Source organism: Nicrophorus vespilloides, unplaced genomic scaffold (genome assembly GCF_001412225.1).
Source record: "Nicrophorus vespilloides isolate i.1.1-1 unplaced genomic scaffold, Nicve_v1.0, whole genome shotgun sequence".
Taxonomy (NCBI): domain Eukaryota; kingdom Metazoa; phylum Arthropoda; class Insecta; order Coleoptera; family Silphidae; genus Nicrophorus; species Nicrophorus vespilloides.
In genome coordinates, this window is record NW_017096859.1 from 14423 (window position 1) to 28692 (window position 14270).

At 39.0% G+C, this 14270-nt stretch overlaps 4 protein-coding genes across 4 annotated transcripts; 3 read left to right on the forward strand and 1 right to left on the reverse strand.

Moving 5' to 3' along the window:
- The first annotated feature begins 3015 nt into the window (after positions 1–3015).
- On the forward strand, positions 3016–5290 carry LOC108558330 (laccase-like). Its single transcript, XM_017915212.1, has 7 exons — positions 3016–3117; positions 3182–3619; positions 3681–3946; positions 4009–4132; positions 4197–4405; positions 4459–5044; positions 5096–5290. Exons 1-7 carry the CDS (start codon positions 3045–3047, stop codon positions 5218–5220), a joined length of 1821 nt encoding a protein of 606 aa, XP_017770701.1. The 5' UTR covers positions 3016–3044; the 3' UTR covers positions 5221–5290.
- Positions 5291–7934: 2644 nt separating this feature from the next.
- Positions 7935–9832, forward strand: LOC108558327 (laccase-1-like). Its single transcript, XM_017915209.1, has 6 exons — positions 7935–8247; positions 8303–8568; positions 8625–8748; positions 8807–9018; positions 9077–9653; positions 9708–9832. Exons 1-6 carry the CDS (start codon positions 7935–7937, stop codon positions 9830–9832), a joined length of 1617 nt encoding a protein of 538 aa, XP_017770698.1.
- Positions 9833–10070: 238 nt separating this feature from the next.
- On the forward strand, positions 10071–12375 carry LOC108558328 (laccase-like). The gene is made up of 8 exons (XM_017915210.1): positions 10071–10144; positions 10201–10632; positions 10688–10959; positions 11020–11143; positions 11194–11399; positions 11468–11797; positions 11848–12109; positions 12166–12375. The coding sequence occupies exons 1-8, from the start codon at positions 10072–10074 to the stop codon at positions 12285–12287; spliced, it is 1821 nt and encodes a 606-aa protein (XP_017770699.1). The 5' UTR covers position 10071; the 3' UTR covers positions 12288–12375.
- LOC108558329 (zinc finger protein 658B-like) lies at positions 12320–13216 on the reverse strand. Its single transcript, XM_017915211.1, has 2 exons — positions 12861–13216; positions 12320–12795 (listed from the first exon to the last, which is right to left on the reverse strand). Exons 1-2 carry the CDS (start codon positions 13209–13211, stop codon positions 12367–12369), a joined length of 780 nt encoding a protein of 259 aa, XP_017770700.1. The 5' UTR covers positions 13212–13216; the 3' UTR covers positions 12320–12366.
- Between the last annotated feature and the right edge of the window lie 1054 nt (positions 13217–14270).

Sequence of the window (14270 nt, forward strand, 5' to 3'; positions counted from 1 at the left end):
CGTGGAAACTCTTTGGGTTGAGACGGCTGAGGCTGTGACGACGCACTAGTTGGTGGCATCAATTTCTTCTCCCTCACCCTGGGGAACTTACGACTCTGCATCTTCCTGTACACGGTACAGCCTTTGTAGTTTGCAGAGTGTTTCCCGCTGCACAGGGCACATGTTGTTTACTCCTTCTTGCACTCCGCGGTGAGGTGGTTCTTGACATCTTGCACACTGTGGCATTCTTTAGTAAAACTATGATATTGGTTTGTATAATAATTAAAGTTTGGAAAACGCTGGTTTGCTGTCAACGTAAAGCGAAGTATTAGTATATTTGTATTTGAAGATCACTAATATTTGAATAAAATAATATTTCTATAGTCAATTAATTAATAAATAATTCATACTTATCTTCATCTTCGCTTTTGGGCTGTGTATTCCTCTGGTTTGCTCTGGCCGCATCTGCGTATGATAATCTGGTTTGATCCGTGGAAACTCTTTGGGTTAAGACGGCTGAGGCTGTGACGACGCACTAGTTGTCGGTATCAATTTCTTCTCCCTCACCCTGGGGAACTTACGACTCTGCATCTCTCTGTACACGGTAGAGCCCTTGTAGTTGACAGGGTGTTTCCCGCTGCACAGGGCACACGTTGCTTCTGTTATTTTCTACTTCTTGCACTCTGCTGTGAGGTGGTTCTTGCCCCATTTCACGCAGCGAGGCATCAGAGAGCAATAGCCCTTATGTGACCGTATCTTTGACTTCTCACACACTGTGGGATGTCGTATTTGCGGTTTTCTGTAGTAAAACTATGATATTGGTTTGTATAAAAGTAAGTATGAATAATAACTATAGAAATATTATTTTTTATCAAATATTAGTGAACTTCATATACAAATATACTAATACCTCGTTGACAGTAAAACAGCGTTTTCCAAACTGTGAGGCGCGCCCTAGAAAGGCGCCTCGTAAGGATACGCGCGAATATTAGTCACAGTGAGCAATTTTCCAAATGATTGCTAAACTCTTATCCATTTTATGAAATGGAGGGGCGAAGGGGAAGCGCCAAATGATTAAATATTTTTAAGGGAGGCGTAGTAACATCAAGTTTGGAAACCACTGCCGTAAAGTGAAAAGATACACAAGGAATCAATTTTTTTTTTGTTATTTTTTCTTTTACATCTATCTATAAGCATAAAAGAAGAATAACAAATAACAAGCTCTAGTTCTGGATTAATTAATGAAAATATAAAAATATATATTAGAGATTGATCCAGCGACCAAACTCCACAGAATTCTTATAAAAGAATAACTAACACTAACTTTAATTAGTTTTTGGTATGGAGACCCCAGGAATTCTATAATCTCCTTTTTCTCTTCCCCTGCAAATCCTGCCGGGAAAGGTTGGAACACGTTTGTTAGATGGTCAGCAAACACCTCCACCTTCTCCTTGTCGAAGAGGCGACTCTTTCTGTTATTTTGATATAAACATTTTTTACACTTTTTTTTGGCCGTTTAAGGAAATATTTTGAGCCGTAAATCGAAAAAGTGTTATAATTAAAGAAGGCTGTTATATGTGAAAGCCGTACAGTGAGTGTATTATGTTTGTAATCAGAGAAATCATTCTTAAAGTAGAAATAAACTGAAATAAATGGACTATTATGAAAGTATTTGTTTTGTTTTTAAATAGAAATTCTCAAATTTAAATTTTTGTTCAATCACGCTGGTGCGTGTAAACAACAGTGTCGTGTCCCAGGGATGGTTTTCTGGACACTGTGGGATATCTTCTTCTGTTGTCTGTTGTGGAGCCTTAGGTTTGGTAAATAATAAATTGAACGAGTTTTACTTTGGTTTATTATTAAAATATTCTTCAAAGTGTTTGCTTTATTGTAGTTCTTCCCCAGTAGTCAAGACTTTTACTTGTGTTTATTATTAAAATGCTATTTCTTAACGATACTCTTGTTTTTTAACGTTCTTCCTAAGTTACTTCAATTTGCTTTATTGTGGTTCTTCACCCAGTAGTTGATTCTTTAGCGTTCTTCCTAAGACTAATTACAAATACTTCTACGTATAAAGTTAACTAAGCAAGGGGTGGGAGTTTGAGGAGTAAGCACAATTTTTATAAGACTGCTCCTATACGGATTTTGCCAATTCTGCGTCTGGTTGAAAATATGAGCGATGTTCTTTCAGTAGCTGGTCTCGATGAAGGCTACCTTTATGCTGATGTATATATTTATTATGCGACTAAGAGACACTATATTAACAATAATAATTGTAATAATAACGGTTGGACACAACAACAGTTCTTCCAAATAAATTCAAATTGAGATTCAGACTGTGAACTGGAAGGCCACAGTAGCTGAGACTTAACGCTGATGTAGATCACTAGCTCTGAGATTGCAGAAGGATTAGTTTACTAAGTTTATTAGTGGTTTATAATGGCTTCTCCAAACGCCTCACTCGGGAGTAATCCTGACGATTCGACAACTATTTTATACTTCTGCTGCTTTATATCTTATTGAAACAAATATTTCTAATATTTGTTTCTGAATTACCTTAACCTAATATAAATATGTGTTTTATGTTGAAATTAAGACCATAAAAAAAGAATAATTTACAATGAAAATGAAAAATATAAACAATTAACTACTTTTGCTACAATTTGGATTGAATTCTATGTTTGATTAAACTAATTTAGACAAACTGTATGAGTGATAAGATATTAATTATTTCTTTTTCGATATTTGTTCAAAACAATACAACAAAAAAATAGACAATAATTGCTATTTAGTTCTGGGAAAGGTGCATGGGTAATTATAGTTAGACGTAATCAGTCATTAAGGATGTCATACTTAGATACAAGAGTTCTTTATTGCCGTTTGCTAATTTAGTGCTCCGGTCATTTGGCCTAATAAATACAATGCAAACAACAAAACATAAATTTTAACAATTTACAATAAATTTGCACAAACGTCGTCGATAAGATACCCGAATCTTCGACTGGTGCATTGGTGTATATATAGAGCGGATTTCGACATTGAAGACTAACAGACCTACTCAAACAATGAAACACCTTTTAGGGTATCTGCTGTTGTTCGTCAGCTTCTTCAGCTGCTTCGATTTCCTAGTCAGACCAGGTAATTATTATAATTCAGTTATTAGATTGATGAATGTGTTTGAATTCTATATATTTTTGTTTAGACTATAGAAATCATGTGTGCAAGAGGCAATGCAATGGGCAGGTGATGACTTGCAGCTACGAATTCCATTTCGAATGGATCTACACCATGGAACCGAATTGTTTTAATTGCACTGTAAATCCGAACGGAAACTACAACGATTGCTGGAGACCCGAATGCGTTCCCGCCGATGGTGCAAATCATCTTGTGAGCATCTTGAACAGGATGATGCCCGGACCACAGATCGAAGTTTGCATGGGAGACACTGTACTCGTCACTCTGTTCAATGATATGCCTGATGTGGCGACGACGATCCATTGGCACGGTATGCACCAGAGGGAGATGCCGTGGATGGACGGAGTACCGTTCGTTTCGCAATGTCCCATTCAACCCAACAACATATTCCGATACAGATTCAAAGCCAATCCCAGCGGCACTCACTGGTATCACTCGCATATTGGTAACAACCTTTTATTTAAGTGTTTTCATCTACAAATCGCTAAACTTCCTATTGTTTAAAGGTAATCAAAGGGTCAACGGAGCTTACGGACCTCTGATAGTGCGAAGACCGGACTTCGACAATCCTCATCGACAATTGTACGACTTCGATAGTTCCGATCACGTCATCTCCTTGATGGAAATGTACCGCGTTTCGCCGGACGAACTGTTCTACGAGGATTACAGATTGAAGCAGATAAATAATAACATGGTTTCTACAATCCTTGTCAACAGATTCGGTTACAACGAATCGAACAGCGTTCCTCCAGCCAGGTTCCACGTGCGAAAGGTAAATATAATTTAATTTAAATAAAACAAACCGAAATATCTTGTATCTATTTATTTATTTAGGGATTCAGATATCGGTTCAGGGTTATCCACGGGGGATACAGAGTTTGCCCTATCAGGGTTAAAATTGATAATCACAATATGACCATCATCAGTTCAGACGGTGAAGATATCCAGCCTGTAACCGGTAACATAATCTTTTATTATTGTTATTTTTAATGAACGCATTTGATAATGAATTGTGTCTACAGTGCAAACGTTCTACATCAATAATGGAGAAAGGTACGACTTTGTGGTGACTGCCAACCAAAACGGGGACAGATTTTGGATGCGTTTCCTTGGTTTGATGGATTGCGAAAACAAGGAGGGTCGCGCTATTCTCACTTACGACACGGTGCAAAATGCTCCGGAGCCACAAACATTGTCTTTACCCACCACCCAACCTGCACCTGACGGATTGGTAATTTGTTATCACTCTTTTTTCGCATTCTTAATTGTTATTTTTTTCTGTAGGTAATGAACTGCATCAATACACCAAGTGGAGTGCCGGGCTGTCTGGATATGACCCAACTGAGATCTATCGTTCAATCTCCTCGCCTCTGCGGAAGACCCGACTTCCGATACTACTTTAGCTTCGATACGTACAACTATGCCCTTCCTGAATTCGAAGGACCAGGTCAAGAAAATGTAATCACCACTCCAGTCGTCAACAACATTTCCTTCATATTTCCTCACACTCCTCTTGTGCAAGAGTATCAGCCGAATAACTTCTGCAACATCGAGAACCAACAGAACTGCCAAGGTCTTCCGATCTGCCAGTGCACGCACGTGGTTTCCATACCTCACGGCAGTTTGGTGGAGTTGGTTCTTGTGGATGAAGGAACCGTTTTCGATTTGTCCCATCCCATTCACTTGCACGGTTACCAATTCGCTGTGGTAGGCCAGGACCGGCTCGGAACGTCCACTTCGACGTGGGACATTAGACGTTTAGTCGAGAACAATCTTGTGCAGACAAACTGCGATCGTCCAATCTTGAAGGACACAGTTTCGATTCCGGACGGCGGTTACGTCATAATCAGATTCATCGCTGATAATCCAGGTAAAATATCCTTAATTCATCTGTATTGCAAACCTTAATGAACGTCTTCAGGTTACTGGTTGTCGCATTGCCACGTCGAACATCACATGGAGGTCGGAATGGGCTTTGTTTTGCAGACCGGAAACCCTAAATTTCCACCACAGGACTTCCCACGATGCGGTGACTACTACGGCTAAATCTAAATGTGTTGCACGCATTTGATTTGATTATTGAAATAAAATATAATAAATGTACATTCTACTCGAAGTTAATTATTTACATTCATTGCAATACCTTTATTCTACAATAATTGAGATCGGAATCTTCACTGATCTATCTTGTATTCTATAATAAACAAATACATAATGCATATATACAATTGATATGTATTATTCATATATAAGAAAAACATCCTTTCCCTGTTTCTATGTGATATAATTTGCTAATAAGTAATTAAATACAAAACTAACCATTAATTTGTTTTTATAAAAATAAATAAAAATCATTGAAAAGCTATTAAATACTATACATTTCTTAAGAATTTGAGTGAAGCATCTCACAAAACTTGTGATAATGTAAACATCTAATAAATCAGTTCGATAAAAGTAATAACTGCAACAATATACCTAAATGTACACTTGTCATAAAAGAAGCGTTACTCCAAGTTGTCATGAAATAAACTTACTTTCTTAGAGTGAAAAAATGTACGAAGATATATTTTTCTTTTAATTATTTGTAGAATATGATATGGACTTAATGCTGCTATGTTCTATTTGTCAATTATTGCATTAGTGTACAAATTATAACCTCAATTTAAAAAGAATGTCATTAAAACAAAATGGTAATGCTTCTTTTATGACACCCTGTATGTACTATAGAAATTATTGAAGATTTCTCCCGACTGTTGACAAAAATATACAGCAAAGATCTAATAATTAACATTTTTTTTTGTATCCTTTATTTTATTCACAACCTGCCATTTTTGGCAATGAGTAGAATATGTTTGGGCAGTGGACAAAAAAGAAAATAATAACAGAAAAACAAAATATCAAGCGTGGAGCGGAACGATTTCCCATTTGCCTATAAACAAATATAAATTTAACTAAAAAAATAATTCAATGACAATAACAACCCAACTAAAATTGATTTTGACGATACTATGAAACTTTAAATAAAAACTCTAATGAACAATAAAACTAACTTTTAGTTTCTAAAGGGGAGGTCGAGAGTGCGGTGTCTCTTTAGTCTGTGGGGGCTGTCACTATTGACTAGGAGGGATAACGAGAGACTGTTGGGGTGGTTTTCCAGTCTGTTCTGGTAAAGGGCACTGAACTTGGGGATTTCACTCTTAACAGTGTTCATGTGGAGGTCGTTGTGTATCGTGTTGTTCATCACGAACAAGGGGCCTGCACCAGGGTACGCAGGCATTTGGACTGGAAGCGTTGCGGGATCTCGATGTTGGAATTGCTGGCTATTCCCCAAAGCTGGATGCCATACGTCCACACCGGCTTCAACATTGTCTTGTAAATTAACAGTTTGTTGTCGAGGGATAGTGGAGATCTTTTGCCGATCAGCCAATACAGTTTCGCGAACTTGATGCCCAGTTGCTTCCTTTTGGCTGCGATGTGCTTCTTCCACGTGAGTCGGCGATTAAAGAACAAGCCTAAGTATTTGGCATCGTCGGTCTGCGGGATGATTTTACTGTTCAGTGTGACTGGGGGGCAGGTTCCCTTTTTGAGGGTAGACTTTGATGCGCCACTTCTTGAACATTTTTTAGTATTCAATTATAAAAAAAAAACTTCTAAAACTTTCTTAACAAAGTTAACATCAAATATTCACTAGAAAAGTGATGAAGATGAATGAAATGCCATGATTCAAGAAGTATTCCATAAAACAGTTATTAATAGATTTCAAGAATTCTTGTTAAAAAAAATATATAAGTATTTTACATTGTAAGAAGTAAAATTAGTGCTAAAAAAAAACTAGTGAATGGCAATTAATTATATTTAAAGTTCATTTAAACTCGAAGGTTACTGATTACGGCTTGAAATTCACAATTAATATTGTTTAGTTTATCTTAATTGACACTTTTGAGTTTAAATGTGGTCGTTTGTTGTTGTTGCTCGAATCACTAAACAAGCAATAAACTCACTCACAAAACCAATATTTTTTTTTAAACTCAACTAATCACTAAAAGTAAATAAAGTTAATTAGAAAAAATAACGATAATTTAACGGGTTAATTAATTTAGTACATTGGATACAAATGATTGTTTTTTTTTTACTATAGTTTAATTTTTCTATTTATGATGAATTATCGAAGAAATCAAATATTTAAAACAATCAGATTTCCTTTTATTCTAAATGATTTAATAATAGGACAGAATGAACATATTTTTATGAATTGAAATGTATGGTTTGGAAATCGTGAACGAAAATAAATACAATTAATATTTAAATATTTGGAAATTTTTGCAAATAATTATTGCAGTAGACTAAATTAAAATGTTTACAATAATATTGAAATTTTGCTAAAATAAAAACATTGATAAGCTTATTCTCCACCTATATATAAATACCATTGATTTCCTTCTTGGAATTAACAGTTTCAGTGTGAAAGAAGACAAGAACATGGAATATTTGGTAGGATTTTTGCTATTGGCTTTAAGTCTCTTTAGCAGCTGCGAATGCCTCGAGCCAAGATTAGGTATTTATCAATGAAAGTGAAATAATGTAGATTTAAGTGAACTTTATTTGTGTTTTTGAGAAGTACGTAGAATGTAATTTTGATTTCAGATTATAGAAATCATACTTGTAAAAGGGATTGCACCGGGTCCATAAGGATGATTTGCGAATACGATTTTTATAATGAATATATAATGACGAGAGCACCGGAATGTTTTAACTGCACTATGAATTACGCAGATTGCTTTTCGTACGGATGCATTCCTGCAGATGGTGCCAATCATCTCGTCACGGTTTACAACAGGATGATGCCGGGACCTCAGATCGAGGTCTGCATATATGATACGGTGATCGTAAGAGTGCACAACGAACTTGGGGACGTCGCAACATCGATTCATTGGCACGGGATGCACCAGAGATACACGAATTACATGGACGGTGTCCCTTTCATTACTCAGTGTCCCGTGCATCCGAACAACGTGTTCCAGTATAGATTTGAGGCATTCCCAAGCGGCACCCACTGGTATCACTCTCACATTGGTAAGCTATCACTCTCACATTGGACTGGTCGTGCATTTCATAATTTGCTTTGAAGGTAATCAAAGGGTGAACGGCGCTTACGGAGCTTTAATTGTGCGGGAACCGAATCAGGACAACGTGCAAAGAAGTTTGTACGATGTGGACAGCTCGGATCACGTCATCGTCCTTTTGGAAATCAACGAAAGGTCTCCGGACGTATTGTTCTACGAAGAATACAGATTGAGGCAGTTTCCTGAGAACGTTGTTACCGCAGTTCTCGTTAACCGTTTCGGTTGGGATGAAAACAACGCAATACCACCAGCCAGATTCAACGTGCAAAGGGTATAAATTCGTTCAGTTTGTTTCCTTGCATTAAATAAATTGATTTTCAATTAAAGGGATTGAGGTACAGATTTAGGTTCGTCAACGGTGGTTTCAGGGTTTGCCCAATCAAGATTACCATCGACAACCATAACATGACAGTAATCAGTTCAGATGGTTACGACACAACTCCTTACACTGGTAAAGATGTTAACTTCTGCACTGTACAACACGTGTTAATTGGCAATCTTGATTCCAGTCCAAACGCTTTATATAAATAATGGAGAAAGGTTTGATATCGTGGTGACTGCCAATCAGGACGGGGGTACCTTCTGGATGCGGTTCTTGGGTTTGATGGATTGCGAAAACAAGGAAGGAAGGGCTATCCTGCGGTACGTCACTGATCCGAACGCTCCAGAACCGGCGATTCTTCCGGAACCTACGACCAACGCAACTGCAAATGCTGGAATGGTGCTTAACTTTACAAAAACCATCAATGATCAATTTATTCATGCAGAGTGTACTTTAGATCATGAATTGCATCAATGTGCCGAACGATGTACCTAATTGCTGGGACATGTCCAAAGTCAAATCAGCTGTGAGTAGTAGCAGGTACTGCGGCATACCCAGCTTCAAATACTTCTTCAACTTGGACACCATTCGATACGCCCTCCCGGAATTCGCCGGACCTATGGATGATGTTTTGACCGCACCGGTAGTCAACAACATCTCCTTCGTCTTTCCAAGCACTCCACTGAATCAGGAGTATCAGCCGCAGATCTTCTGCAATGGATGCAACAATGCAGCAGGACCTAGAATCTGCCAGTGCACGCACGTCGTCCAAATACCACTTTACAGTCTGGTTGAGCTCATAATAGTCGACGAAGGATCCGTATTCGATCTGTCGCATCCCTTCCATCTGCACGGTTACGAATTCGTGGTCATCGGACAGGACCGACTCGGAACTAATACCACCTTCCAGCAAGTAAGGGATCTCGACAACAGAGGTTTATTGAAGAGGAACTGCACGAATCCAGTGAGAAAGGACACTGTCTCCATTCCTGATGGAGGCTACGTCATAATCAGATTCTATGCCGACAATCCAGGTACATTTTAACAAATCTGCATGTAATTTTCTTTACAATTAATAACATCTTCAGGTTACTGGCTCACCCATTGCCACGTGGAGCATCACATGGAAGTCGGTATGGGATTCGTCCTGCAAACGGGACCAAACTTAATTCCTCCTTTGAATTTCCCACGGTGCGGAAACTATTTAGGATAGTACAATGTTATTATTTTTCTTTTCTTTAGTAATTTTATTGTTTACAATAGCAAATATTAATATGATTTATGGAAATATATTGCGAAGTGGAATTGTTTGGTATTTCTCTTTTTGTTTTCAATTAACTTTCCTGCGCTCCATTAAAGCCTTAATTGCAACAATAAATAACTAACTAACCCGTAGATAAAATGGTATATAAGTTAAAGCAAATTTACTTTTTAGTTAATGATCGCGAAATAATGAAGTCTTTCGTGTGTCGCCTAATAATTGTCTTCGCCTTTTTCGGCTCACTTGAATGCTTATACAGACCAGGTAAAAGGACTCGACTTAATTAATGATTGAATCGAATCTTTTCGTTTCGTTTCCAGATTACAAGACGCATCCATGTATAAGGGAATGCAATGGGACTTCGATGACTTGCGAGTACGAGTTTTACTTTGAATGGATCTTCACCAACGGCGTGGAATGCGGAAATTGCTCGACACAGCAGAACATGACGGATTGCCAGAATCCCGATTGCGTGGTGGCGGATGGCGTACAGAATTTGATCAACGTTTACAACAGGATGATGCCCGGTCCGATGATAGAAGTGTGTCACGGGGACAGTATCGTTGTTGATTTTTACAACGAGATCAACGACGATGCGACTTCAGTCCATTGGCACGGGATGCATCAGAGGAATACGAATTGGATGGACGGCGTTGGTGGTGTCACGCAATGTCCAGTCACACCGAACGCCCTTTTCCGTTACGATTTTGTAGCCGATCCTGCTGGAACACATTTCTACCATTCGCACATGGGTAAAAACGCACGCATCAACTAATTGACGATTTCAATTTCGTGTTTGCTGCTTAGGTTCGCAGAGAGTTAACGGGGCCATTGGACCTTTGATTGTTAAACTACCTGAAAGTGATAATCCCCATGCGGATTTGTACGATTTTGATCTTTCTGAGCACGTTATTAGCGTCCAAGATTGGTACGTATACGACGCAAACAGGATCTTCTACATGGAATACAGATTGGGCGAAATAATTGATCCGTCAAAGGTTTCCGCTATTCTGGTCAACAAATTCGGTTATAACCAAGCGAATAACAATATACCAGCAGCTAGATTTAACGTAGTAAAGGTATTAGTTCTTATTGAAACTCTTTATAATGAATTGAGTTAAGATAATTATATCTTTAAGGGTAACAGATATCGTTTTCGTATAATCAACGTGGGTTACCGCGTTTGCCCAATTCAAGTGCAAATCGACAAACATAACTTGACCATCATCAGTTCCGACGGTTTCGACTTGAAGCCAATTACTGGTAAGCAATCATAAATCTTGCGACCGGTGCTCCTAAAGGTCACTTTGCAGTTGGTTCATTTGTTATCAATGTCGCGGAAAGATACGATTTCGTCTTGAATGCTGATCAAGACGAGGGCGGATTGTACTGGATGAGGTTTAATGGGTCAATTGACTGTGGTGGAACCGAAGGCGCCGCAGTTTTATCCTATGCAGAGAATCCAAATATCGGCGATGTCACGCTTCCACCAATAACTGAACAAACAGATCAGATACCGGTATATTTTTATTTTTTGGGTTGTTTGCAACAACTTGGACATTGGTATTAAAGAGTTAAATATTGCAGATATTGAATTGCATCAATGACTTTCCGGCGTCACCTGATTGCATCGAGATACCACAGACAAGATCCGTGGATCCACCTCCAGAGCGTTTAACTGCAACAGCACCTTTTCGCTATTACTTGACCTTTGACGTGTTTAATTACGCGTTGGCCGAATACGGAGGTCCCGGCTTTGACCCAAACAAGACGACACCGACTATTAACAACATTTCATTGAAATTACCCAGCAAAGCGTTAATAGAAACACCAAACAATTTCGCGTTTTGCAACAACGAAAATAAAACCATTTGCCCGAAAAACGAGACGATCTGCGAATGCGTTCACGTCGTGAAGGTAATATATTGATTAATATCAAACGAAAATACATATGTTTTTGCCCGTAGATTCCTTTTAATAATACAGTTGAGATCATATTGATTGACAGCGATAGCAGTAATTACAATCTCTCACATCCGATCCATTTGCATGGCTACGGTTTCCGGGTTCTCGGCCAGGATTCTTTTGACTCGATTTCCGTGGAGAGCGTGAAGGAAATGGATAGCGAAGGGTTGCTGAACAGGAACTTCGACAATCCTCCGCTGAAAGATGTCATCACGATTCCGGCGAAAGGCTACATTATCCTGAGATTCATATCAGACAACCCAGGTTTTCAGGATGATCAGTTCTCTCGTTGACGTTCGATCAATTGTGTGTTTTTTCAGGATTTTGGTTCGTACATTGTCACGTGGAGCATCACCTGGAGGCTGGGATGGGATTGCTTCTGAAGGTCGGCGATAATTTCCAAGCTCTGCCTGAGAACTTTCCGACTTGCGGCGACTTTTAGGGATGGTTTTCTATCAAATGTGCACACGCACATATATACAAATATAATTTATTAAATTAAGCGTTCTATAATAAATAAATCACTGAGGTGAATTGATTCTTCGTTTCGAGCAGATCTTGGTGTTTCTGTGCGCCTCCAGTTTGTCCTTCCTGGCAAAACTCTTGTCGCAAATATCACAGTGGAAGGGCTTCAAGCCCGAGTGCACGTTCAAATGTCTCGTCAGGTTGGAGGTGTGAGCGAACTTCTTGTCGCAAACGGTGCAGGTGTACGGCTTCTCCCCGGAATGTATCCTCAGGTGTTTGTTGTAATCCCCTTTGTGGGTGAACGTTTTATCACAGTCGTTGCACTTGAACTCCTTCCGCCTAACTGGCTTCCTCTCCCGACTCGTGCTCGGCGCTGACAAGTTCAGAGCTTCGCTCTCCATCACTGGTACAGGTACATCTTTTTCCTCGCATTCTTGGCAACTGCAGCTTGGATCGTGGTGCTTCGTACTACCTTGCATCTTCGCCTATTTTTATTCGAAATAAATCAATTAATTCAATCCTTTGTAATATTCGAATTTTCGAAACTCACGTGTGATTTGAAATAGTTGTAGACGGCATCACAGAGTAATAGCTCGTTGCTCCTGACCATTTGAACGCAACCGCACCTGTACTTGCTATTTGAACACATTTTGGCGCGAGTTTTCCAGTGTTCTAGCGATTCGCGAAAGTTGGATGAGTGTGCTTGCAGCATTTCCCTGGTAATAAGTACAGTGGCTACATAGACCTGCGCTTTATTGGAGAGGATCCGCGATTTCACGGGGATTTCCAACTCGAAAACTGGACTTGCCGAGCAAGCGGGCAGAGAACGCGCGACGCGACGGGTCTCTGCCCGGGATCCCCCTAGACCCCACCACCTATCAACAGCTCTTGGATACGTCATGTGAAATATCCGCGACGAGTATGATACGGTCTGGTATTCCGGCGGATACGTCACCGTTTAGAAAAGCGCTGAATAAAAACAAAACATTTCCCAGCCGGAGTCGCGCGCGCCTTCTCGGAACTCGACGCGCGATGCTTGCAGGATATCTCCGCGTATCATCTAACGTACGCATCGCTTCTACTAAACTAGTGCATAATTCATGCGGATGTTAACAACTATTACATCAATTCAATGCAATTTATTCGCTTAAAGAATCATCAGTTGTTCTTGATCTATTACCATACGCTTCACATCATAAGATGTACACTTTTTATGTCTTAGAATCGTGTTACTTCTTATAGCAATTCCTTATTTTGTCTCATAAAGTTTGAATGTGTAGTAAATGAATGAGAACTGAACGCTCGATGTCCTTGAATTCTAACTGGAAGCGTGTATACAGTGCGTACGCCCGTGTTTACTCATTTGTAAATAATCTCACTTTTACTCGCATGCCAGACATTCGTGATGGCAACAGCAACAGAAGAAAGCAAATCAACTGCGCTCAAGGTCATTCGACTAGACTTATTTAGAAAAAAATATAAATTTATTCAAGCTTCTTGACTTCTACGGCAGCGTTTTCCAAATTGTGAGGCGCGCCTCCCTGGGGAAGCGTCGACTAGTCTAAGGGGAGGCGCGAATATTAGTAGCAGTGAGCAATTTTCCAAATATCTGCTAAAGTAAAGATACATTCCTGTACTCTTATCCATATTGCTGTAATACGCGTTCAAAGTTGAAAAATTTAAATGAGAACTTTCGAAAAAGCAGTGTTTTCACATTTCATTGATTTACTCGAAAACTAAATATATAATATTGCTGAATACGTTCAAGTTGAAGAATTGACGCGAAAAGCAGTGTTTTCACATTTCATTGATTTACTCGAAAACTATAATAGATAGAATGAATCCAATATATGCATATGAAAGCTGAATGTTTGGGGAATCCAGCAAGTATTAGATACATTCCTGTGCTCTTATCCATATTGCTGTAATACGCATTCAAAGTTCGAAAAAGCATAAGTTG